Source organism: Otolemur garnettii, unplaced genomic scaffold (assembly GCF_000181295.1).
Source record: "Otolemur garnettii isolate 467f Iridium unplaced genomic scaffold, OtoGar3 scaffold00177, whole genome shotgun sequence".
Taxonomy (NCBI): Eukaryota; Metazoa; Chordata; class Mammalia; order Primates; family Galagidae; genus Otolemur; species Otolemur garnettii.
Genome location: NW_003852572.1, coordinates 3,195,667 through 3,223,107, shown reverse-complemented (window position 1 = coordinate 3,223,107; position 27,441 = coordinate 3,195,667). Strand labels below are relative to the sequence as shown.

The 27,441-nt window shown below is 36.6% G+C and overlaps 1 protein-coding gene across 1 annotated transcript in view; it reads left to right on the top strand.

Annotated features, from left to right (window-relative positions):
* Positions 1–3,035: 3,035 nt before the first annotated feature.
* ANKRD62 (ankyrin repeat domain 62) overlaps positions 3,036–27,441 on the top strand; it is a 28,971-nt gene continuing 4,565 nt past the window's right edge. The window contains exons 1-9 of the mRNA XM_023519481.1: positions 3,036–3,238; positions 9,529–9,712; positions 11,151–12,074; positions 16,408–16,475; positions 16,798–16,891; positions 20,118–20,191; positions 20,773–20,866; positions 23,414–23,634; positions 25,098–25,326. Coding sequence (XP_023375249.1) covers positions 3,036–3,238; positions 9,529–9,712; positions 11,151–12,074; positions 16,408–16,475; positions 16,798–16,891; positions 20,118–20,191; positions 20,773–20,866; positions 23,414–23,634; positions 25,098–25,242 — 2,007 coding nt within the window. The 3' untranslated portion in view covers positions 25,243–25,326. The remainder of the gene's footprint in view (positions 3,239–9,528; positions 9,713–11,150; positions 12,075–16,407; positions 16,476–16,797; positions 16,892–20,117; positions 20,192–20,772; positions 20,867–23,413; positions 23,635–25,097; positions 25,327–27,441) is intronic.

Genomic DNA, 27,441 nt, shown 5'->3' with positions numbered 1-27,441 from the left:
CACAACTATGATTTAATAAAAAATAAAAAGAGAGACAAAATGATAAAAATTAACAAAATGGAGGAAATAAATAAAAGTCTGAACTATTAAAAAAACTTATGTATTTTTTTGAGGTCTTTAAAGTATGTCAGTGGAGCTTTCATAGGGATTGCATTAAAATTGGTTCACAGCAAAAGTAAGAATGAGGTACAGAGGTTTACCATAGGCCTGCTGTCCTCACACATGCACAGCAGCCCCACTAGCAGCACTCCTCACTGGAGTAGTGCAGCCTATCCTGAGGCATCACAGTCACCCAAAGTCTGTCGTTCAGCCTGGAATTCACTCTTGACCCTATGCACCCCATGTGTTTCGTCAAACACATGTTAAAACATATCCATCATCATGGTGTCATGCTAAGACTTTTCACTGCTCTAAAAGTCCCCTGCGCTCCACTATTTATCCCTTCCTCTCCCTTTCAGCCCCTGGCAACCACTAATCTTTTTACTGTTACCCATAATTTTGCCTTTTTCAGAAATGTCCTGTCATTGGAATCAAACTGGATGTAGCCTTTTCAGATTGGTTTTTTTCACTTGGTAACTTGCATTTAATGTTCCTTACGTCTTTTCATGACTTGACAGCTTATTTTTGGTCGGCACTGAGTAATGTCCTACCCTGTGGCTGTACCAGAGGCTTCCATCCACCTGTTGGCGACGTCTTGGTTGCTTCTATAATGGTTGGATTTTTACATCCATGCTCATGAGAAGATTTCTTTTTTGTAATTTGTCATTGCCTTGTTTCGATTCAGGGTAATGCTAGCATTGTAGAATGAATTGGGATGTAGTCCTTCTCTTTAATTTGGGGGAAGAATTTGTATGAAATTGTATTATTTTTGTCTAGGATGTTTGGTGGAATTCACCACTATCGCTTTTCTTCTTTTCTTTTCTTCCTACTGTTTTTGGATTAGTCAAGTAAGTATTTTTCTTTTTAATTTTTTTTTTGGACTGGATTTGGGTTTGAACCCACCACCTCCAGTATATAGGGCCAGCCAGCACCCTACTCCTTTGAGCCACAGGTGCCACCCTCAAGTAAGCATTTATAATTTAGGATCGTATTTCTCTTTTTTGGCTGACTAGCTATGCCTTCTTATTTTACTATTTTAGTGGTTGTTGTAGGATTTCCAATATATGATCTTGAATTATCACAGTCCACCTTTAGAGAATAGTGTATCACATCACATAAGCAATAAGAAAATGACAGCAATATACTTTCATTTCCACCCCCTTCTCCCCCAGCCAGATCATTTAGGAATATATGGGATTATGATTTCATTAAGTTTAGAAATTTTTGGCCAATTTTTTCAGCACTTATTTTTCTATTTTCCTGCCTCTTTGGTGATTTATATGAGCTGCTTGAAGTTTTCTCGTAGTTCACAGATGTTTCAAATTTATGAATCTTTTCTTTTGTGAGCTCTTAACTGTGTATTTCTATCAAGTGCAGTTTTTATCTCTCATAGCGTAAATGTGAGTCTTTCTAAGTGCAATTTTGTTTTCAAAAAGTCTTCCATTTCTCTATTTGTCTTCTGCACTTTTTATTCAGATAGAGATGAGCCACTTTAAATAGCTTGCTCCTTTCTGGTCTTGCTTTTATGATTTGAACTACACTAAAAAAAACCCCACTTATCAAGCAAGAACTTTCTAATGATTTGTGAAGTCTGGGTTTTTCCAAAGTTTTAGGTAGTTTCTTCCCTTGGTCTCAGATAGTTTCTTAGTGTACAAGTATGGTTTGTTCCACTACTAAATACCTGATTGGATCTCCACATATCACTGGGGTTGTCTGTTCATTTGTTTATTCCAGTCCTGATCTCTCCCCTCAGGAGTTCATTCTTGATTTTACCAGACTCTCAGCTTTATGGCTGCAACCCAGGGAGTCTGGTAAACTCTAACTCAGTTTTTCCTCCTTGTGTCATGGACTTGAAACTCTGTCACAGTAGAAAAAGGGGATGGAGGGAATTCTTCAGGCTTATTTCATTTGTTTCCTGTTTCTGTTCATTGTATCATTAATCATTGTTCAGGGATCGATGTTTTCATTGCTTCATCTCCACTATCTTGAAAAATCATTGTTTAATGTATTTTTTGTAATTTTTTTTAATTAAATCATTGCTATGTACATTAATGTAATCATGGGGTACAATGTGCTGGTTTTATATACAATTTGAAATATTTTCATCAAACTGGTTAATGTAGCTTTCATTTTATCTGTTTTGGTTTTTTTTGTTTCAGGTAAGAAGGAAATCAGTATCTGTTGTCCCCTTTGGCTGTAAGCAGATTGCAGCAGGGCTGCAGTGTGTGCTGCCCATTGGCTGGAATACATCTCCTGGGCTTAACTGCTTTCTTCTCAGCTTCATTTCCCAGTGTAGCCATCTCCTCCTCAAAGAAATCCTGCCTGGATCAATCAGCATGGATCAAATTTTCTGATGTGTCCACAGAACTCTGTTTTCTTACCGATTCTGTCTGAGTTTATAATTATCACTTTTTTGTCTGTTCTTTACTATACTTTAAGCTAACCAGGATCAGGGATCTTCTCCGTGTTTTTGTTTGTTTGTTTGTTTGTTTTTGGAGACGGAGTCTCCCTCTCTCATAGTCAGTAGAGTGCTATGACATCGTAGCTCACAGTAACCTCAAATTCTTGGATTCAGTTGATTCTCTTGCCTCAACCTCCCAGGTAGCTGGGACTACAAGTGCCTACCATAATGCCCAGGTACTTTTAGAGATGGGGGTCTCCCTCTTGCACAGGCTGGTCTTGAACTCATGAGCTCAGGCAATACTCCCCTCAGCCTCCCAAGTGCTGGGATTAAAGGCCTGAGCCACCACACCCAGCTGAGGTCTTGTCTGTTTCATCTGGAGCCTTTCGTGTTGTATGATGTGTGTATGTGTGGTGGTGTGTGTGTATAATCAGTGCAGAAATGAATAATGTTGAAATTTGTAGCACTTTATGTTCCAAAAGGACTCATTTATGTCATTTCTCTCTTTTTTCACCCCAATCTAGATAATGCTAGTATGTCAGAAATACAGCAAGCACTTCTTTCCTATGAAAGAATAATAAAGAATCAGGGAAGTCACTGTGAACAACTTAAAGTAAAAATTAAAAAATTGGAAAATGCAGTTTGTGACCTACAAAAGGAACTCTCTGTAACAGAAGGTGTAAAATCACAGTTAGAACACCAAAACACTGAAAGGGAACAAGAACTCTGCAATTTAAGGTATGACATTCTAGTTTTAAAGTACTGTTTGTACTCTTTACTTTGGACTAAAAATATGTAGGTGAATTTTTATAACTGCTGACTTAACTGTAACTTCTGAGGGTTAATGGAGAGAAATCATCTTAACCTTGTGCAGTGTGAAATTATTGGAAAAATATAACACTTTCTGAACTATTGATATGTGTACTGATAATTACATGAATATTCTTTTAAATCATAATTTTAATGGCCATATAGAAGTCTAGCATTTAGTAATCTCAATATTTATTAAATTGAATTTCATATTTTTAACATTTTATATTCTAATTAATAGTTCAAGGAACATTAGATAAATCTCTCTGTGTTTTTCTAATTATTAACTTTGAATAAATCTTTTTAATGTAAAACTATTTGGCTAAAGTCTAAGAATATAGTGAGAGGGGACTCTGATCAATATTTCTAAATTGTCTTTAAGAAAGTGTACATGAATTAAATTCAAGCAGTACAGCATGTATTGGCGATTTTTCTCAGCCCAGAAAATTTTTTAAAGATCTTCATGTGTTTTTTCTTTTTTTATGTTTTAATTGATTTTATTTTAATCAATCTTACAGAAATATTTGCATATAATTAATGCACAATAAACTACATCTATTTTAAGTGTCAAAAATATACATATCATTTTGCTTCGTGTTATCTAGATGTTAAGAGGCAGTTTCTGCACAATCTATCCCCATTTTATCTTTATAACTCATTCACCCTCCTATTACGCCTATGCCACAGGTCAGGCATTCCTGGCCACACCATGGACCTGCACACCTCTGTCCTTTGCACTTGTTGTGCTGTCCATCTGGCATGCCCTATCGACTCAAAGTTTAGGGCTCACCTCGATGTTACACCTTTGAAGCCTTCCATCTCTACTCCCACTAGGCAGAATTGAATACTCCCTGTCAAATGCTAGTAAATTTCTTTTTTATACCTACATTAGAACATTTCTCTAATCAGGTTGTGTACATATATTTCTGTGTCTATTTTCCTTACTGAATTTGAGAATTTAAAAGAATGGACTATAGTGTTTTCGTCCTTACATCCCTTATATGTAAGTCAGTATGGAAGACCCAGAAATATATGAATAGACAATTCATTTAGCGTTTACTAAGCTTTAATACTCATCAGTAAGAACCAACATTTATAACTTACCCTTTTCAGTAGCAAAGAGTAACGGAGTAAACCACACTAAAACTGTGGGTTTTCCTTTTACTGCCTGGTATGGTTGTAGATTCCCCTTCATGGATGAGGGAGACAGATAGAGAAAGGCCCAGGAGAAGACCAGCATTAAATCAATTCCAGATTGAGTTTAGGAAGGTATTATGATTCTAAATATTGGTCCATTTTCTCTACATCTTCATATTTGGGGGAATATATTTTCTTGTAGTATCATTGAGGATGTTTTGTATTTCTCTACTATCTATTGTTATTTCCCCTTTATCATTTCTGATCGACGTTATTGGAGATCTTATTTTTCTGTTTCTTGTTAGTCTGGCCAAGTGTTTATCAATTTTAGTAATCTTTTCAAAGAACCAACTTTTTGTTTTATTGGTTTTCTGAGTGATTCTTTTGCTTTCAATTTCATTTAATTCTTCTCTCATTTTAGTTATTTCTTATCTTCTGCTAGGTTTGGAGCTAGATTGTTTTTCCTTTACCAGCTGTTTGAGATGGCTCATTAGGTTATTGACTTGCTGTCTTTCTGTTTTCTTCATGAAGGCATTTAATGCTATAAAATTCCCTCTTAAGACCCCCTTTGCAGTATCCAACAGGTTTTGATATCTGTGACTTCGTTATCATCTTGTTTAAGAAAGCTGTTGATTTCCTTCTGAATCTTGTCTTTGACTCAGCTATTGCTCAGCATGAGGTTATTTAGTTTCCATGACTTTATTTGGGTATGAAGATTTCTGTTATCATTGAGTTTAGTTTTTATTCCACTATGGTCCAAGAAGATACAAGGAATAATGTCTATTTCTTTCAATTTGTTGATGTTAGACTTGTGTCCTAAGAGATGTTTAATTTTGAATTTATCTGTGGCCCAATGAGAAGATTGATCCCATTTTGTTGGGATGAAACATTCTGTATATGTCTGTTAAATCCAGTTGTTTAGGGGTTGGATTTAGGTTCATTATTTCTTTGTTTGGTTTCTGCTTGCAAGATCTGTCCAGTACTGTCAAGAGAGTATTAAAATCTCTAACTATTATCATCTGTGCAGGAAGATATCATATTGTTCAGATCATTTAGGGATTGTTTTATAAATTCAGGAGCATTCAAGTAGGGTGGGTTAATGTTAATTATCAAAATCTCTTCATGTTGTGTGCTTCCCTTGACCAGTATTTAGTGTTCATCCTTGTCCTTCCATATTTCTGTTGGTTTAAATCCAATTGTATCTATAAATAAGATTGCAACCCTTGCATTTTTCTGATTTCCATTTGCCTGGATTATTATTTTCCATCCCTTAATCTTGAGTCTTGTTTTATCCTGTAAGGTTAGTTGTGCTTCTTGGAGACAACTGATATCAGGCCTGAGATTTTGCATCCAGTCAGCCAGCCTGTGCCTCTTTAGAGAGGAACTCAAGCCATTCACATTTATTGGGAGAATTGATAGGTATGGCAGAGTTTTGCTCATCTTGATTTTCAGAGGTTGAGAGCTTACTATTATCCCTCGCGCCATGGTGGAAGCTAGGCTTTATTCTTTAATTTCTGTGTGTGTTTACTTTGGCAATGGACCATCATGCTGGTCATTATGACAAAGGGGTCTTAGTATGTCCTGCAGAGCTGGTCTAGTTATGGCAAATTTTGTCAACATTTGCATGTCAGTAAAATATTTCATTTCTCCATCAAAAAAATAAACTTGGTTTAGCAAGATATAGTATCCTGGGCTGAAAATTGTTTTGTTTAATAAGGTTAAACACCAATGACCATCCTCTTCGGGCTTGAAAAGATTTAGCTAAAAGATCTGTGGTCATCCTGATATTTTTCGCTTTGTAGGTAAAACTTTTCTTATGCCTGGCTGCTTGCAGAATTTTATTCTTCATATTAACTTTGGCAAAGTTAATTACAATGTGTCTAGGAGATGCTTTTTGGATTTTATTGTGCTGGGTTTCTGAAACTATCTACTATTTGAAATTCTGCATCTCTTGCAATGTTTGGGAAATTTTCCACCACAATGTCATGGAGTAGGGCATCAGTGCACTGAGGACCACCTTATAAGACAGATGTTTAATCTTTTGTAGCGATCTCCTAACTCAGGGAATATTCTGTTTCTGTTCTTTTATCTGCCTCTCTTGGAATGATTGGGATAGGTCAAAAGTTTTGTCTTCAATTTCTGAAATTCTTTCTTCTCTACATTCTACTCTATTACTGAGGGTGTCTACAGTGTTTTGAAGCTCCTTGGATGACTTTTTCAATTTCTAAGCTCTGCTATATCTTTCCTTATTATGTCCATATTCATGGTGACTTTGTCATTAAATTCATTAATTTCCTTAGACAAACTTTGGACTATGTTTTGGATTTGTGTTTTCATCTTTTCCTCAATTCCAATCATCTTATTTGCCATCCATATTCTGTATCCTATTTTTGACATTTTACCAATTTCCCTATGGATGGTTTTTTCTGCTATATCTTCCTTGTACTGGAGAGTTGTAGTACACTCTTGTGGGAGTTGATATGCCCCGGGGGTTTTTTGTTGCCAGAATTCTTCTGCTGGTTCCACCCCATGAGTATTTTCATTTTTAAAAAATACATTAATTGTTCTTTTTTAGTTGAAATGATAGGTTGTCCTTGAATATTGAGAGATAATCTAATTGGGGACCCTTAGGAAACTCTGCCCTGCCCTATTTGGCAATTACAGCTGGCAGGGTACAACCGTATCAGAAGTCTCCAGAAACTGAAGCTAACCACCTCTTCCCCAATGAGCTGGAGCTTTTGCTTGTGGACTTTCCCCTACAGCCTTACAAAATTCCCTTTCAGGGTTGCAGCCAGAGTCTGAAAGGGCTGGTTTGTTGAGGTAACACAACTTGGCTCTGTCCTAGTGTCAGTGGCCCTCTACCTGATCCTAAAGCGTCTCAGTATTTAGCTAGAATCTCCACTGGATAAAGACACCTGTGGCCCCGATAGCAGCAGGAGGGATCCACATATAGACCCACTGAATGCGCCCCTCACTGCTCTAATACCCAACCACAACTCAAACAAAGTCAAATAAGTGATGAACTGGAAGCCTCAGACAGTGGCAGCTGGAGACCCCTCAAATAAGTTCAGAGGGTGACCAGGTAGCCAGCAAGTGAGAATCCATGCACAGATCTGACCAAGAGTTCCCAGGGTGAGGGTGGTGGGGAGGAAGTGTCTCTTCTAGTGGGAAAAGGAGTCAGGAGAGATCACACCTCCCCACACCAATGTTAGAGCTGCAGCTCCACTGTTTCCATATCTCTACTCAGCAGCCCACACAATGCATTACCCACCAAGCACTCTGGCCTCTGCAGGGGCCTTCCATTAGGCAACCTGATAGAGGAAAGGGTGGGCTGGGGGGCTTAGGACTGAGGGGAGAATGTTTGTTCCCTTTTGCACCAGGAAGGATGGGGACTGGACTCAGAGGTGGAACTTCCCAGGTGTAGGAGGACCAAGACCATGCCATTCTCTCCCAAGAGATGAGTTGTGATGTCTTTTGTTCCCTGACACTATGCACAGAAAGTCCACATCAGGCCTCTCATTTGGGGAGACAGTCTCCCCATAGCAACAGGTGCCTTCCAACTAGTCACTCCATACTTAATCTTTGTTATCTTTCCTTGTTTTTCCTGGCCTCACAGCTTCTCAGTGGGGATGATGTGTACCTTGATTTCTTCTCCTTGTGTTCAACTTCCTACCTTTGGCTTCTCACAATTCATTTCAGTTCAATTTCTCTCACTCTGGACAGGAGCTTCTGGCAAAGCTGCCTCTAATCAGCCATCTTGGCCTCTCTCCTCTATGATTTTTTCTTGGTATACATGGGATAAAAACTAAAGTGGAAGGTATTATTGATTAGTTTATGCAATGTTTGTCTGTCTGTCTGTCTGTGTCTCTCAATCAGTCTATCTATCTATCTACAGTACAGATAACATTAACACAAAGTTCTATGATGAAAACATGTAGGCAATCCTTGCGTTATGACTGAGATAGGTTCTACAGTTTTGTTTTTATGTTGAATCTGTATGTAAGTTGAAACAAGTATATTTACCTAGTACCTGTATAGCATCCATTCATAAGTGCAAATTACACGTAAGTCAGATGTTTGTATCACAGGGACTGCCTGTAGTATCCTTTACTGTTTAATTAGCTATTAGATTTTTGTCTTGTTTCAAGACAAAATTTGTCTTGAAATTTGGTTTTTTAAATTGTTTTAAAATTGTTTTTAAATTTAAAATTGTTTTTAAATTGTTTTAAATTGTTTTTTAAATTGTTCATAAAAACCATAATGATTAACAAGATAATTTGAAAGTATTATTCAAAGAGAGGAACATAGAAAGTGTAGTGTCGGGCATGGTAGTTCACACCTGTAATCCCAGCACTCTAGGAGGCTGAGGTAGGTGGATTGTGTGAGCTCACAGGTTCAAGACCAGCCTGAGTCAGAGTGAGACCTAATCTCTCAAAATAGCCAGGTATTATGGCAGGTGCCTGTAGTTCCAGCTACTTGGGAGGCTGAGGTAAAAGAATCACTTGAGCCCCAGTGTTTGAGGTTGATATGAACTATGATGCCACCACACTCTACAGAGGGCAACAAACTGAGACTCTGTCTCAAAAAAAAAAAAACAAAAGAAAGAATGAATGAAAAGAAAGGAAGAGTGGGGTAAGACTAGACTATGGTAGACTTAGCCTAGTCTTGGATTGTAGTAATCTGCAAATGAGTGCTGTATGAAACTCTTCTGAAGGTGTTCTCTTACACAGCACCTCATTTTTAAGGATACCTGCCCTAAATGAAAATTTATTTCTAGTTAATTTGAGTTTTTAATTAGTTAACTCTAACTGATCTGTCTGCAGTTGGTAACTTGTAACTTTACTGAATAATTTCATATTTTCATATTTACCTGAATGACTAGTAACATAAACTTACCAATTAGCAGATGTTCTTCCATATCTGATTTTCAAGTAAATATGTCCTTTGAGGGAGACTGAAATGAGAAATTGAAAACCTGATAATAATTCAGGAAAAACATTTCAGAACATAGATGTTCTTGAATAAGAGGAACTTTTCATTTTCTAACAAAATAAGTTTAAGATAAGTATATTTAACTGCAGATTATCCTTAGAAGAAGAAAAAGAGAAGAGAACCAATGCTGATGTAGACTGTGAAAAAATGAGGAGAAAGTTAAGAAGGATAGAAGAACAATATATGGAAGAAGTTAAAATGAAACAACAGCTTCAAAAGGCTCTGAGAACACAAGATGCGGAAGTGAAGAGTCTCAAAATTAATTTGAATGAGGTAAATTAATCTTTGGTAACAATTTCATATTTCTAATTTCATCACATCAATATTATGTATAATATCTCTTCCATTTCATATACAGGGTAGCCATAAAGTCCATGTGCGATTTTAGATCTCACACTATTTTGAATTGCACACAGACTTTATGACCATCTGTATGTGTTATTTTTGTCTCAAGTAAAACCAAAAAGGTTACTTCATCTTAAAATGAACTGCCACTTATCACAAAAATTACTTAGTCTAAATCTTGGCCTCCAACTTGTATTTTATTTTTGTATGAAGAACTTTTGACAATATTATAATAAATATGTACAGATAATTAATAAGTATTTTGTTGCTAGTAAAATAATGCAGTAAGATATTTCACATTTATTACTGTTTGAAACATGAACAGGAAACAAAAGTTATTACAATATCAGATAAACTCATAATTTTCTAAGAAGAATCTTATAAAATTTATTTATCATTAGTGCTTTGAAACATAAGGACTCTTATGTATTTATACATGTAATTGAACCACAGGGGTAACTGTGATTCAGTAGAGAAGCTCTAGCAAAGGTAGAGTCAGGAGATTTGGGGGGAAATCTTAAGATTGTTTATATTTTTAACCACTCCTTTTCAGAATTATGATAAACAAAGAGATTTGTGATATATGTAGAAATAAATAAATACAATGTCAGATTTATCATTTATCAATAAATGTAATACTTGTGACTGACCACAAAACTGTTAGAAAATTAGAAAATATATAGATTCTTCTCAGGGAAAAAAGGGGAAGTGAAAAAATTTGGGGAGTTCATGACTAGCCTGGGCAACAGCAAGACCCCATCTCTTAAGAAAAGAGAAAAAAAGAAAAACGAATAGCGGAGTGTCGTGGCAGGTACCTGTAGTCCCAGCTGCTCAGGAGACTGAATCAAGAAGATTGCGTGAGCCTCAGAGTTTGAGGTTGCTGTGAGCTATGACACCCTGGCATGCTAACAAGGGTGATGAAGTGAGACTCTGTCTCATAACAACAACAAAAAAAAATTGGAGAAATTTTATTTGTCCAAACATGTGCCGAACAAAGGCTCTGACCATGGGATGGTATTTAAGTTACATATTAGAGTGGGAAGACAACTTTTTAATGTAGTCAAAGATATTATATTAATTTTTTGTGGCTTTGGATTTGTAGTAATTCAGAAAAAGGCTATTCTGATTCTGAGATTCTTAAGAATTCTGTGAGGGTTTCCTTTTTGCTTTTATGAATTCATTTTTTCAAATAAATGTTTGAATTTTTTGGAATTTATGGTTTGAGCTTTTAATAAAACTTTTTGTCCAGTTAGATATCCATTGACTGCAATCTTTTCTTTGTCCATGTAAGTGATTCTTTAATTTCGGAGAAAATAACATGTCATTTTATTGAGTAGTACCTGAAAATTTCCTTTGTTTTACTCAGATTTCCCATAGTGGTGAAAAAGATAAAGATCTGTTGTATGAAAATCGCCTGTTGCAGGATGAAATTGCCAGGCTAAGAATGAAAGTTGACCTTATAAAAACACAGACTCAGGAAAAGAAACCGGAATCTTTAGAGGACATTGAAACTATAAAAGAGCTCCGCAATAGTATAAAACTGAAGAAGGAAAGATTAGCAGAAGCCATGTCTGAACAGAGTGGACAGCTCAGGTTGCTCAGATCAGAGAACACGCTGCTAAAGTTTGAAGTGGATTTTGAGAAACGAGAGAAGGAAAAACTGAAAACCGAAGTCCAGTCAAACCTTCACAAACTGGCTGCTGTTCTAAATGATCTCCACCAAAGCCAGAAGTCACAAAAGGACTTGGAATTCTCCTTCCAGAAAGCAAGAGACGAATGGTCTGTTGTACAAGAAAATATGAGCTCTTACTCTCATATTCTCTTTCAAAAACTTGTTGAGGCTGAAAGAAAATTCAATAGCCTAGAAGTTGAGCTCTCTAACACAAAAGATGTTCTGAGACAAAAGACTTTGGCTTTAGAAGGTGTGCAGAGAGACCTCAGCCAAGCAGAATGTGAAAAGAAGGAAATAGAGCTAAAGTATCACAATGAACAACGTAAAATGAATACATACCTTGCAGAAGAGGAACTGGCAGAGGAGCGATTAGCTGCGCTGCGAAGCAGAAATACCTTGCTTCAGCAGCAACTCAGTCATGCTCAGGACAAAGCTGATAATAAAGAAAAAATGATCATTGATATCCAGACCCAATTTCAGGCTACTGTAAAAGAACTTCAAGCTAAGAGTGAACGCCAAAGACTTCTTCTAGAAGCAAGAAATAAAGACTTAACCGCTAAATGCAGTCATTTAAAAGAAAGGCAGAATCAATATAAAATAGAAAGGGCAGAAAGAGAAGTAAGTATCAGGGAAGATAAATATTTTTCTAAGTTCCTTAAGGAAAATTTAAAGTAATAATGGTTATGGCTAAATGTTGAATCTAGTTGAATATAAAATAGATGATAAATATATTTGATATATTAGTTTATTTTTTATTATTTGTTTTTTTTTTGTTGTTGTTGTTGTTGCAGTTTTTGGCCGGGGCCAGGTTTGAACCTGCCACCTCTAGTATATGGGACCAACACCCTACTCCTTGAGCCACAGGCATTGCCCTTGATATATTAGTTTAGAAACATAGCTTGCCTCTGGCAAATAGTTAAAGCTGAAAGATGTTTTACTTTGAATAAATACATTATGTCACTTACGAAATTATATAAGTTTCTTTCACATTGTTAATCAGTAAAGACTCACATTAATAATGTGCTCCTTAAATGATGATTTTGATGTCTTTCTGTTGCCTCATGTTAATACTGTGATGAAGGAGATGAATAGAAATTCTCACACCTGAAATGAGTATTTTGAAAGTAAAATTCAAATAGGTTCCTTTGGTAGTGAGTTCCAGGTTTCCCAGATGCACTGAAGTGTATAGCTATGTCTTTTACTGTCTCTCCGTCAGTAGCTTCTCTATTGTTAGTTGGTCTCAAATTACTTTTATTCATGTCAATTTAACATAAACCTGAAGATATGTCAACCTCAAATTATGTACTTTATATGACCTCTCAATCCTTTAAAGGCATCTACTTTTAATTAAATCACACTTTGGGACAAATGTGTTGTATTTTAACAAACATATTTGATTTAATCTTCTCATTAGAATTTATAATTTATTTTTAATATTTTTATAATTAATGTGCCCATAGTTTTTGTTTCAGGGCTCAATGACCTTCATTTGGATACACTGGATACAACTTTGTCCAGTACAAGAATAACTGTAGCTGTCTGTGACTTCATGGTTTGGCACTGAGTCCCCATTTTCAGAATAGTGAGAGGTGGATGGATTCACATCTAGTGGGAATGCAGTGAGTAGGGGAGAGAGTTTTAGGAGTCTGGGAGGGAGGTAGAGGCCAGGTTACCCTAGAGCCTCCAAGACCACTAGACTTTTATCTTTTGTTCTAAGAGATCTATTAGAAGGGTTTGAGCAGAGGATCGAATATATGAGGAATTCTGAGGTTGATTTTACCTTTTAATAAAGAAGAGGAAAGATACTTCACAGTGCAGAATTTACTCTTGCCAGTCTCACCCACAAACCCGGTTTCTTTGTGAGACTTTGGTATGTTGTTAAGCATTGCACATTCTCCAGGGAATGATTCACTGAACTGATTCTCCCAACTAAGTAACAGAATACCAATTTAACAGGAAGATAACACCTTCTGTGTCTGCAGCAGAATTAAGTAATAAGCAGGAATGTGTACACAATGGGAAAAGAAGGAGAATGGATATATGTGATGGTATTTTCCAAAGCACATGCCTCAATGTTAAATGTTATTAACAGAATTTTATAATACAGTTACTTATGATATCAGTAACAAAAATATCTTATTAGGTAGTTGTGAGACAACTTCGTAGAGAACTGGCTGAGGCACTACACAAACTACCTAGATCAGACGCCACACTAGACATTACGTCACGCTGCCACATTCATTCAGAAGACACAGCTCGGGCCAAGAAAAAATGCAGTCAAATCACAAATAAAGTACCTATGGAATTTAACATGTCAACAGTTGAGATATAGCTTGTTGAGAAATGAAAATTGTTTGGGAATACTAGTGTAGGTAATAGCTTTCTTTCATATTTTATTATTATTAATTTTATTACAATTTATTATCCTTAAAATGTACTTATTTCTTGAATTCTGACTTTCATCCTGACATTTTTATAATTACATGTACATATGTGTATGTGGACATATATATGTACCATACATACCCTTAGGAAAGTGAGAATTATACATAATTTTCTCATTGCATTTGAGAGTCTGTGTTCCTTCTGCACAGTGTATTTTAGTGATTTCTGCATTGTCTTGGTGAAACAGGCCAGACTAAATCAGAAAATGTTTAATTGAATGCTCTGGGAAATTGTCTTAATTTTATCTTCACTTCTGTAAATGGAAACCAAATCTATTATTCCTTGGATTTCAAGTTAACTGGTACAGGAATGCAATTATGCAGGTATTCAAAGTGCAGATTTGGGGGTTAATATTTTGTGTCACCATAGATGTGCCTCATCTGGACATTTTGTGTAAACAGTCATGTGATACGTCATCTTTCATGATGGGCTTCTTTCACTTATCATTGTTCTTTTATGGCTTGTCTCAACTGTAGCTTGAATCAGGAAGTCATTTCTTTCTACTGCCAGAAAAAGTGAACTCTCTGGCTATACCAGTTATCAGTTCCTCAGTCAGTAGACCTTTGGGTCCTTCCACACTTAACGATGCTGCTATAGACATTCATCTACAAGTTGTGTGGGCACATGTTTTAGCTCCCCTGCCACTGGGCTTCATTATCAGAGGTGACTAGCTGTCTTCAGCATCTCTCTGCCTTGCCCTTGCTTTCAGTCCTCCCTGCCTCATCCAGCTCTGGTCATCTAGCCCTATCCATTCAGACCTGGCACACAATCTCCCCTTCTTTGTGAAGCTTTCTCTGTTCTCTCATTGACCATACATTTCAGTAGCTATGTCTAGTCTGTGTGAAACAATTTAGACTTTAACCATGCATTGCTTTTATTTTTTACAAGAAAGTTCTTTTTTTTTTTTTTTTTTTTTTGAGGCAGAGTCTCACTCTGTCACCGTTGGTGGAGTACTATATCATCATCATAGCTCACAGCAACCTTAAACTCGTGGGCTCAACTGATTCTCTTGTCTCAGCCTCCTGAGTAGCTGGGACTCTAGGAACCTGCCACAATGCCCAGCTATATTTAAAGACAGGGTCGCGCCCTTGCTTAGGCTGATCTGGAACTTGTGAGCTCAGGAAATCCATCTGCCTCGGCCTCCCAAAGTGCTGGGATTACAGGCGTGAGCCACCGGGCCCAGCCCCGATAGTTCAATCTTGTCTAATTATACTTTTGCCTAAGGAGAAACTAATATCTGAACTAATATCTCAGCATGTCATTTATCCTTGTTTATATTTAAAATATTTTAGCTTAACAGTTGTTAGGGTAAAATTAAACACTGTATACCATATCAATACTTTCTTCTTTGAGACATTGACCTAATAAAGCTTTTAGTTGAAATGTATTTTAAGTAATTAAATATAAAATTGAAACTACTTTATCTTGTAGAGGAGAATTATTCAAACCAAAAGCCTGTGATTTTCTCACTTTTACTAAAAGTCTGAATTTCCCTGCCTTAATTATGTAGCCAGAACCATGACTTGTAAATTGATGCCACGTTACCAATTGGAAAGTTCTGGTTCCAGGTCTTCTGATCTCTGCGTGAATATGGACAGTTAGTGTTTCCCAACATACATCTGTCTACCCTCTCCACTGGAAAAACAAAAATAGGGTTATACAAGGTCAGAAAAAGGTTTGCTTGAGATGTTTGGGCTGGTCAAGTGAGCATTTGGCCAACATGGCTTTGTCTTGGATAGTTTAATTGTGATGTTTAATGGACATCCTCACACTTTAAGTTGACACTTCAAGGATAAATTCTTTCCTGGTTATGACTTGATCCTTGCCACTTGATGGGAGAATCAGCAGAAACGCGGCATCTTATTTGGAAATGACATTCTCTAATGTAATTGTGTTCCTGTATATTTTTATAATTTTATTTTTCTTTCACTGAAAAGGACAGATGATGCTTAGTTTTTAGCATTAAAAGTGTACAAGTTCCTTTGTCCCAATAAAACTAAATGTGCATACAAAAAAGAAAAAAGAAAATAATAAATGATGCAATGGTGCTTGGAATTCAAAAATATAAATGCTTACCAAAAGGTATTTTTTTATCTTTCCCCATTTTACCAATGTTATAAATTTTAGTACTGATAAGATACCATTAAAAAACAAGACTAGTGTGTTTTGGTCCTAGAGTATGGGTCAGCACACTTGTCTGTGAAGGGCCAGATACTATTATTTTAGACTTTGTGAGGCATAAGATCCCTGTGGCAACAATTTGACTCTGCAGTTCCATTGCAAAATAGTTCCAAACAATATAGTGCCTGAAGGGGTGATTTCGTGAATCAATAAGCTTTAGATACAGGTAATGGGCAAGATTGTCCTAGATTATTTTGTATATAAAAAGGTGGTCATAGTCTAAAAATAATATTTTATATATGACACATTTTGATCATCCATTCTGCCATTGATGGACATTGGAGTTATTTCCAAATATAAATTTTTTTTTAATTTCTTGTTGTAGTTGCAAGAAGCCCAGGGGCAGCTCACAGTGACTGTAAGAGATGCTACAAGGGATGACTACATGAAAAAGTATGTTTAACATGGCACAGAAAATAACCAAATCAGCAGCAAAGTGTGAGATTGTGTCAGTTATGACAATAAGTACATTTGTGTGAAGCTAAGCAATAATTTCAGCATTAAGTTGTTTTGAAATGCACGTTTCTCATACATTATTCTTAAATTTTGTATTTTATTCACACCATCCAGCTAGAAAAATGAAGTAGTTGGCCAAATCACCTACTTTCAAATATTTAAAAATTTATGTAATTATACCTTCAGATGTTTAGTCAGAAATTACATGGTAACGTTAAAATTTTTTATGAGAATAATCATTTTAAAATACACATTTTAGGCTTGAAGAAGAAAACTTCAAGTTAAAAGTTACAATCAGAGAGCAAGAAGGCAGAATGGAGCAGCTCCAGGAGACCCTGTCAAGTACAAGATCTGTACGTCAGACTGGAAAGGGGTTTCATGTCTCTGAGACTCCAGCTTCAGTAGTGATCATGCAAAATGTTGGGGACGAGAACTGTTTCATGGTTTGGAATATTAGAATATACTTAATAGAATATGTTGGGTCTGAGATCCAAGTCCTCACATGAAGTTCATTTCTATTTTTATACACACCTATGCATATAGTCTGAGGTCAATTTTATGCAATGTCTTTTTGATAATTTGTGCATAAAACAAGGTCTTTAGTACCGGTATGTTTTTGCTGCAATTTGTCACGAGGTCAGGTTTTGAATTTTCCACTTGTGGCTTCATGTCCAAGTTTCAGCTCTTGAAAGATCTGGGAATTTTGATGTCAAGATTTGGGATGTTCAGCCCTTAGTACACCTGCTTCTTCACTCATAGCTGGGGTTACATCCTAATAAACACGTTATAAATTGAAAATATAAGAAGAAAATTCATTTAATACACTCACCCTGCCTGGTGTGGTGGCTCACTCCTATAATCTAGCATTCTGGGAGGCTGAGTTGGGTGGATTGTCTGAGCCTCAGGAGTTGGAGATGAGCCTCAGCTAAAATGAGACCCCATCTCTAAAATAGCCGGGCATTGTAGCAGAGATCTGTAGTCCCAGCTATTCGGCAGGCTGAGGCAAGAGGATCACTTGAGCCCAAGAGTTTGAAGTTGATGTGACCTAATGACGGTGCCATGGCACTCTACCCAGGGTAACAAAGTGACACTCTGTGTCCAAAAAAAAAAAAATAGGCCCAATCTGTGACCATCATAGCTTAGCCTGGCCTTCCTTTAATATGCTCAAAACTTCTTCCTACAGTTGGGTAACATCCACCTACCACAAAGTCTATCTTATAATAAGGTATCAGATATCTCATGTACCACATGAGAAAAGAGCAGAGATTAAACTTAAAATACATTGAAATCACAATGGTTTGAAACCATGATAAAGTCACAAAACTATGATTTGGACCATAGTGAGTGTGTCAAAATTGCAATGGTTCCCTACTATCACAAAGTTGAATAATTGAAAATCAAACCATTGTAAGTTGAGGACTATTCTTATATAAGAATATTTTAGACAATATGACAGTAAGAATTGAAAATCAAACCATTGTAAGTTGAGGACTATTCTTATATAAGAATATTTTAGACACTATGAAGTGCTGATAAAATATTTATTATATTCACGTTGATATTACTGAGTACTAGTAGTTTAAATCTTAATTTAATTTAATTTTTTTAATTTTATTTTTGGGGAATCATTGAGTGTACAATGAGTCAGGTTATACTGCTTGTGTTTGCTAGGTGAAGTTCCTCTATTAATAGTGTCTGCCCCCCAGGAGGTGTTTACTACACCATGGCCCCCACCCCGTCCCTCCTTCCCTCTCTCCTCTCCCCTATTCCGTCTCCTCCCACCATATACTCGTGTATCAATTGTCCTCATATTAGAATTGAGTACATAGGATTCTTGCTTCTCCATTCTTGTAATGCTTGACTAGGAAGAATGTATTTCAACTCCATCTGAATTAATACAAAAGATGAAAAGTCACTATCGTTTTTAGTGGCTGTATAGTATTCCATAGTATACATATACTACAGCTTGTTAATCCATTCCTGGATTGGTGGTTTTTTCCACAATTTGGCGATTCTAAATTGAGCTGCAATAAACAGTCTAGTGCAAATGTCCTTATGATAAAATGATTTTTTTTATTCTGAAAAATCCCGGTAATGGGATTGCAGGATCAAATGGGACGTCTAGTTTGGGTTCTTTAAGGATTCTCCATACTTCCTTGCAAAAGGATTGCATTAGTTTGCAGACCCACCAGAAGTGTAAAATTTTTCCCTTCTCTCCACATCCACACCAACATCTGCAGCTTTTCTTTATTAGATCATAACTGTGTACATTATTGCATTTATGGGGTACAATGTGCTGACTCTATATACAATCTAGAATGTTCACATCAAACTGGTGAACATACCATTCACCTCACTCATTCAATTGCTGTATTTAGACATTTATACTCTACTGTCAATATATTTGACATGTACACTTGCACTATACACAGTAGGTGAGGTTTGAGCCTTTGTGATGTGGGTCAGTCTCACTGGGGATATCTCAGGGTGGTTTTGATTTGCATTTCTCTGATAATTAGGGATGATGAGCATTTTTCCATATGCTTGTTAGCCATTCATCTGTCTTCTTTAGAGAAGGTTCTATTCATCTCACTTGCCCATTGATATAGGGAATTGTTGGCTTTTATCATTGTTACTTTATTTGAGTTTTCTATGGATTCTAGTTATCAAGCTTTTGTCCAATTCATAATATGCAAATATCTTTTCCCATTCAGATGATTGTCTATTGGCTTTGGTTGTTGTCTCCTTAGCTGTATAGAGGTTTTTCAGTTTAATTAAATCCCATTTGTTTATTTTTGTTGCTATTAGAATTGCTACTGGAATCTTTTTCATAAAGTCTTTCCCCAGGGTGATAGCTTCCATTATTTTTCCTATGCTTTCTTTGAGGAGTTTTATTGATTCATGCCTTAGATTTAGATCTTTTATCCACCATGAATCCATTTTAGTGATTGGAGAAAGGTGCAGGTCTAGTTTCAATCTTTTCCATATGGGTATCCAGTTCTCCCAGCACCATTTATTGAATAGGGATTCTTTCCCCCTGTGAATGTTCTTGTTTGCTTTATGAAAGATGAGGTGGCTGCAAGATTTTAGTTTCATCTCATGGTTATCTACTCACTTCCAGATGTCTGTGCCAATACCATGCTGTTTTGATCAGTATGGCCTTGTAGTATAGCCTAAAGCATGGTAGGCTAATCCCTCTGGCCTTGTTTTTATTACTACAAATTACATTAGCTATATGGGGTTTTTTCTCGTTCCATACAAAATGAAAAACTTGTTTCCCAAAACTTTAAAGTATGATGTTGGTATTTTAATAGAGATTGCATTGAATCTGTAGATTCCTTTGGGAAGTATATACATTTTAACAGTGTTGATTCTTCCCAGCAATGAGCATGGTTATGTTCTTTCATCTGTTAATATTTAACTGAATTCATGAATCAATGGTTTTGGTGGTAAAATTTTAATTAAAATATATATGATCGTCTAAAAATAATGTCACATGTGCCACATTTTGTTTCTTCATTTTTCTACTGATGGACGTTTGTTATTTCCAAATGTAATTTTTTTTATTCTTACTTTTAGTTGCAAACACAACTGCTGCATGAGTTGACAGAGGCTAGAAGACTGGCTGGGAAGATGGAGGACCACATGCAAATGTACAATTTAAATCAAAATAACTTGAGTACTTAGAAAGCAAATAAGTCATATAGTATGAGATTGCATCAATGTGATAATAAATGCTTCTGTGTGAAGCCAAGAAAAAATTTTAGCATTAAGCTACTTTGAAAAGCATACTTTTGGCAGGGCATGGTGGCTCACACCTGTAATCCTAGCATTCAGAGAGGCAGGTATATTGATAGAGCTTATGAGTTCGAGACCAACCTGAGCAAAAGCAAGACTCTATTTCACTAGAAATAGTAAAACTGAGGCAAGAGGATCGCTTGAGCCCAAGGCTTATAGGTTGCTATGAGCTATGACACCACAGCACTCTACTCAGGGTGACAGCTTAAGACTTTGTCTCAAAAAAAGAAAAGATAAATGCACACTTTTGTGTATTATTTCTAAATTTTTCAAATTATTCATGAAACGCAGCTAGAAAAATGATACAGTTTTCAAATCTCCTACTTTTCAAATCTTTAAGAATTCATGAAATTATGCCTTCAGGTCTCTATCCAGCATTACATGATAACTTTAAAATTTTTTTATGAGAATAATTATTTTGAAATGTTCATTTTAGGACTGAAATAGAAAATTCCCAGCTAAAAGCTAGAAGCCAAAAGCAAGCAGACCGACTGGAGCAGCTTCCATGTCTCCCGTCAAGCACAGGGTCGGTAAGTTAATCTCTAAGTTTCTGTCATATCACAGCGGGATTCTGCTTCTTCAGCAGCCCAGGTTGAGTACCTGTGCAAAATGCTTGGGACCAGGAATGTTTCTTATTTGTGTACACACAATGAGATATCTTTGGCTGGAAGTCAAGTCTAAACATTCATATTTACCTATGCACATAGCATGAAGACAGTTTATACAAGGTTTGTAAATAAATTTTGTGCATGAAACATGAAACAATGTATTGAGTGTTTTCACCACAACTTGCCACATGAGATCAGGTGTTGAATTTTCTTTTTTTTTTTTTTATTAAATCATAGTTGTGCACATAAATGGTATCATTGGGTACAGTGTGTTTTTTCTATATACAATTTGAAATATTTTCATCCAATTGGTTAACATATCCTTCATGTTATTCTCATAGTTGTTGTGTTAAGACATTTACATTCCACATTTAGTAAGATTCACATGTACTCTTATAGGATAAATCTTAGGCATGATCCCAGCAATCACCCTCCCTCCACCCATCCTCCCACCTCTCCTCGCCTCCCTCTCCCCTTTCCCCATGTTCTTGGGCTAAAATTAGGTTATAGCTTTTCTATGATAGCTAAAAATTAGTTTCATAATAAGGTTGAGTACATTGGACACTTTTTCTTCCACTCTTGAGATACTTTGCTAAGAAGAATATTTTCCAGCTTCTTATGGTACTACATCCACACTCAAGACATTTCAGAATGTGAAACATTTTGGATTTCTGATTTTCAGATTGGAGATGCTCAAACTATAGTACAGATGCCCCTTGCCTTATGAGGGGGTTTTACCCCAGTAAGCCCACCAAAGGTAGGAAATATCACAGGACCACAGACCTACAGCTCCAGGATCTTCATCCTTACCCTGGCCTGGTTCACAGATTGGACGCTCCCTTGGACCCTATAACAGGCAGAGCTTGGCCATCAGCATCTTTGTACAAGCCCAGGCACAGGTCACCATGACAAGGAGGCCCCAGAGGTCTGGAGACTTAGCAATCACTGGCCAAGTTCTGGCCAGCACAAGGCACACAGGTCAGGCTGTGTCAATCTGCTCTCCGGTTCAGCTAACTCTGAAACCCCAAGAAAACAGGGCCTTACTGACCAAACCCTTTACTTCATTAGCTCATACTGCCACTGTGACCATAATTTTTGCACCATGAGTCCCACACTCACTGGGAGGCAGACGAAGTCAATAGACCCTATCTCTCGATGAAGAAGCTGAGACTAGAGAAGAGAAAGGAAATCCCCAGGATCAGGCATAGAAGGAACGACACATTCTCTACCGGAATCCACGTTTCATTGTTGCAACCACTATGGCTCTGGTCTTAGTCGCCACATGAAGGAAACAGGCATGACACGGATTAGAAGTACAAGCTTGCAGAAGGCAGGCTAACCTTAGGTGCAGGGTAGTCCTGAGCTCCCTCCGCAAGGGCTATTTATTAAGGTTCTACACAAAAGGCGTGGAGAGTTAAAGTAATGACATACACAACAGGTGTGGAGAATTAAGGTAATTACATTCGAGGGCTGCTTGCATAAGGATTGCCACGTGCACTTTCCCCTCATGCTCTTTCCCCACAACCCCCATGAAGAAGTACCAAGCATCAGCGTTTAACACATGCTTACTAGTGAGTGACTGATCTTATCTCACTCCAGAACACTGAGTTACTTGGGGGATTGCCCCTAAGTCACAATACATCTCTAGGCTTGCCAGGAGACTGTCCTGTTCTCAGCATTTCCTTTTAATGTGATAAGAATCAGTAACTGTCCGTGTAAGCATGGTGTCCATTCCTCTACATTTTTGATGTAAAACACCATCCCTTCGAATTTCCCTAAAATCCCCACCCTCCAGGTCACTAAAGGGCAAAAAACGGATGAGGAAATATGGTCTCCAGGATACGCCACTTAAAACTAAATTGTACTTAAATATACTTATTTAAAACAAAAATATTATTAGAGTCCAATGAAAGGGGAAAATTAGGGAAATAGAAAAAGCCACAAGAGTTGGTGAAAAGCTATATTTTTATTATAGAGAAGACTGAAACTTTCTTTTGTATCGTAAAATTCCTAGAAGGAAGGTGACATCCGATTCCCCTTTTAGATATTGCAGTTTCCATCATCATTATAACTATTAATAAACTGGTCTTTCAGATTATTAAGGCAGGATGGAATACAGCAACACTATTAGGAAAAGAAAAAGTGTGATTTAGCAATTAGACTACACTCTTGAAGGTTTGTAACTTAGACTGTTCAGGTTTTTTTACAAAGTCATTGATTCTAGTATTCTTTGCATTATGATTGCATGTGTACTAACAAAAACAATTCAAAAACTTCATATTTCATATTTAATCCTGAATTAAATTAATAATTTAATTTATAGTGATGATAAATATTTTAAATAATCTTATTTTTCACATATTTAAAATTGGTCTCTGAATCACTGACTCAAAAGTAAAGCAAACAAACAATACCTTAACTATCAAGGTTATAATTATTGTAAAAATGTATCCTTTTAATTTGTTTTAGACACAAATACCAGCTCTGGAAAACTTAGAACAGCCAAGAAAGAATCAAATAGCTTCATGGGGAAGTGAGATGGAGCTCGATGTTCCTGAGACGGAGCTCAGCATTGCAGATGTGCAGTCTGAACTCTCCAGAATACGAGAGTCTCAAAAACTAGAAGAATACACACAAGTTCGCATGAATGAATTACAGACCCTAAAATGTTTGTCAACTAAAGTATGCCAGTAAGTCAAAACTCAGAATCACAGAAAATGAATTCAGCTCATTAATTCATCTCCAACACATCATCATTAGTGAGACGTGTTCATGAGGTACACTCGATGTGGAAACTAAGTAATATAATTTGGAGAAATGATGTTAGTGACTAGACTTACCTATAAAATGCTGGTACAGGACAGTTTACATCTCTCTCCCTTTTTGGTTTATATGGCTTTTTTCCACTTACTATTCTCCTTTAGTTAACCTTATCTATTAGTCTTTCAGCTAAGTATTTTTTAAGCTTTATAATTTAGACAATGATATTGTTATAAGATTGTTTGTCAGCAGTCCCGTAAGTGGAAATAGTCATGAATTTAAGTATTTGGGGGGGAGATTACAACTTTAATCGAAAGGGTTCAAGTACTACTGCTTTCCTGGAACATTCTGGCACTCAGGAAATTAACTATGCCGAGAATTTTGCCACTCTGCATAAAGGCATACTTGTGAAATAAGGAACGATTAACATAGGGAGGAAGGGAGGTGAACTCACAAAGTAGTTTAAAAATACTGCCTTGGTCAGCCTGAGGGTCAGGTGTGTGGAGCACAGAAAGGACGGGCCTCGCCTCTGGTGCCTTGGTAACAAAGTTGGCAGCTGATTTTCTTTGGAGCTGCTTTCTTTCTTTTTCATCACTGACTCAGCCGTGTCATGCTCCCCTAGAAGTTATTCCTCAGCACCAAATGCTTAATTTTTCCCCAATAATGGGTGAAAGGTACAAGGGTGATGAAAACAAATGCTGGAAAATGTATCTGAAGGATAGTTGTCTAAATCTCTGAACCAGACTACTGAATAACAGTATTTCTAGCTTCTTTAAATTTTTAATTCTTTATTGTATATGTTTAAGGAGTACATGATGTTTTGACATATTTACTGTGTGTAAATAAGGAAATTATCATCAATAAAATTAACATAATCATCATCTCTCGTGGTTACCCATTAAATAGAATTTTTTTCTTTTGCAGTTTTTGGCTGGGGCTGGGCTTGAACCCGTCACCCCTGACGTATGGATGGGTACAGCACCCTACTCCTTGAGCCATAGGTGCCACCCTAAATACAAATATTACAATGGCAACTTTAAGAATCCTGTAGGGAGAGCCATTCTAGAAGGCAGAAGGTGTTCAGATGGTGTAATAGATCAGTAATTGGCATCTCTCTCTACTATTTACTTTGAGTTACTCCTTTGTTAGAAATACGTTTGAAAAAAATATACACACACACACATATATACACACACACATTTCTATATAATGATTTTTAAACTGTAATTGCATATAGTAGGCATGCTCTGACACATTTGTAGTGTTAAAACACTATTTACAGGAGAATTTTATTTCCTCTAATGGCAACTCCATAATTTTAAAATGTAAGTCATTTAGGAATCATTTAGGAAAAAATGAAATACTAACCTTTTGCCTTTTGTAATCATCACAGACTTCATGAGAATCTAGCAGAGGTCGAGACACAGTTGTCTGGGATAAAACAGATGGACAGATCTTTGCATACAACTCTTACCACAAGGCCAATCCTGGAAGCACGTCATCTTGAAAATCCTAATCATGCTTTAGTTATCCACTGAGAGCTCACTACAGTGCAGAAATGTGCAATCTCTCCCTCAAATCCTGAGATTTCTTCAAGTAGCCCTGAGAAGTACTTGGCTCAGGTTAGTTATATTATCATTTTTCCTTTGGGTTTCATATTTCTCATATAATTCTTGTTTTTCATTTGGTAGGATATTGAGTTGTTTATTTGACTTCTGCAAGTTAATTAAAGGTCATAATTACCTGGGAGAAAAAAAAAAAACACTATGGTGTATTTAAGTCCCTAGATGTCCCATTTTCAAGAGATATCCATTTGTTAACTTTATTCAAAAATGTCACTAATCTGAAACATTGTAGATTTCTTTAAAAACTATGTTTCAGTTATATTCCAGACATTGAGTATATGGCTATCTAATAATTAAATGTAAACTTTGACATGCTCTGGCTTACTTTCTAATTGATTATAATTTTTCTGTTGCCCATAATATTTTTTAAAGATTTCCTGCAACCATCTCAAGTTTTCTACCTATAATCACAAGGGAAAGATTAATGGCCAAACACTAAACATGTGTGGGTGTTTTGCATTTAAAGAAATCTAAGATAAATAATTTCTATGAATTAAATAAGCCTGTAATACCAACAAATATTTGTTTCAAAGTTAAATGTTTCACCACTTTCTTACATACGAGTAATTCCTTAATTGCTCTTGGACTTAGAGCTTTTTTACCTCAATTTTTGTAAAATGTGTCTTTTTCTGGGCAAGTGTACTATAGTTTTTTAAACAGTTAAATCAAGCTAATATTTGAACTTTTAAAATTAGTTCACTTTTATCTATTTTGTCATCACATGCATGACTGACAATTAAGATGGCAATGATATCAAGAGTGTTTAAATAGCAATGGCGGCCAAACAGAATGAATTAGAGTCTTTCTGCCCAGTACTCCATGCCACACATGGTCCCCATCTCCTCTGGGGTTGTCACAGGAACCTTGTGATTTCACTCATAGTAACAATTGATTTCTAGGGGTCTCAAAATGTATCTAATAATGACAAGCTATATCAATTGTAGAGTTGGTAAGGGGAAAAAATAGTTCAACTATGCCTGACCCTGTTTGCATTGTCTAACATTAGACCATTTTTCCAGGAGGTATAAAAACACAAAATCTGGGGACAGTGACACAGGCCTCAAGTCCCACCTATTTGGGAGGATGAAGCTGGAGGATCACTTGAGCCAAGAAGTTCAAGGCTGTAGTGTGCTGTGATAACACCTATGTGGAGCCTCTGCACCACTGCACACTAGCCTGAGGGAAACAGTGAGGCTCTGTCCCTTAGAAAAATAGAGAAACCTTAAAATATTTGTTTGAACAAACTAATAAATAGCAACTAATTTCATTATGTAAATCATTGCTATTAAAAATATCAAAACTACAATGAGATAACATCTAACTCCAGTGATAATGTTTTTTGTCCAAAAGTCCCCAAACAACAAATGTAGGTATGAATGCTGAGAGATAGGAACACTTACTCACCTTGGGTGTGATGCAAACTAGCACAGACTCCATGGAAAGTAACATGTAGATACCTTAAGGATTGATCCAGCAATCCCACTATTGGGTATTTATCCAAAGAGGAAAAAAAGGCATTTTATCAAAAAGACACCTGCATGTGAATGTTTATTATAGCACTGTTCACAATTGCCAAGATGTGGAATCAACAAAAGTGCTGATCAATGCACAAGTGTGTTAATAAAATATGGTGGACATGGAGCACTATTCAGCCATAGTAAAATATGGTGAACGTGGGGCGCTGCTCAGCCATAATAAAATGAGGTAGACATGGAGCACTACTTAGCCATAATAAAATGTGATAGATATGGAGCACTGCTGGGCCATAATGAAATATGGTAGACATGGAGCACTACTCAGCCATAATAAAATACAGTGGACATGGAGCACTCCTCAGCTGTAATAAAATATAGTAGACATTGAGCACTACTCAGCCATAATAAAATATGGTGGACATGGAGCACTCCTCAGCCATAGTAGAATATGGTGGATGTGGAGCATTGCTCAGCCATAGTAAAATATGGTGGACGTGGGGCATTGCTCAGCCATAGTAAAATATGGTAGATGTGGGGTGCTGCTCAGCCATAGTAAAATATGGTGGATGTGGGGCATTGCTCAGCCATAGTAAAATATGGTGGATGTGGGGCATTGCTCAGCCATAGTAAAATATGA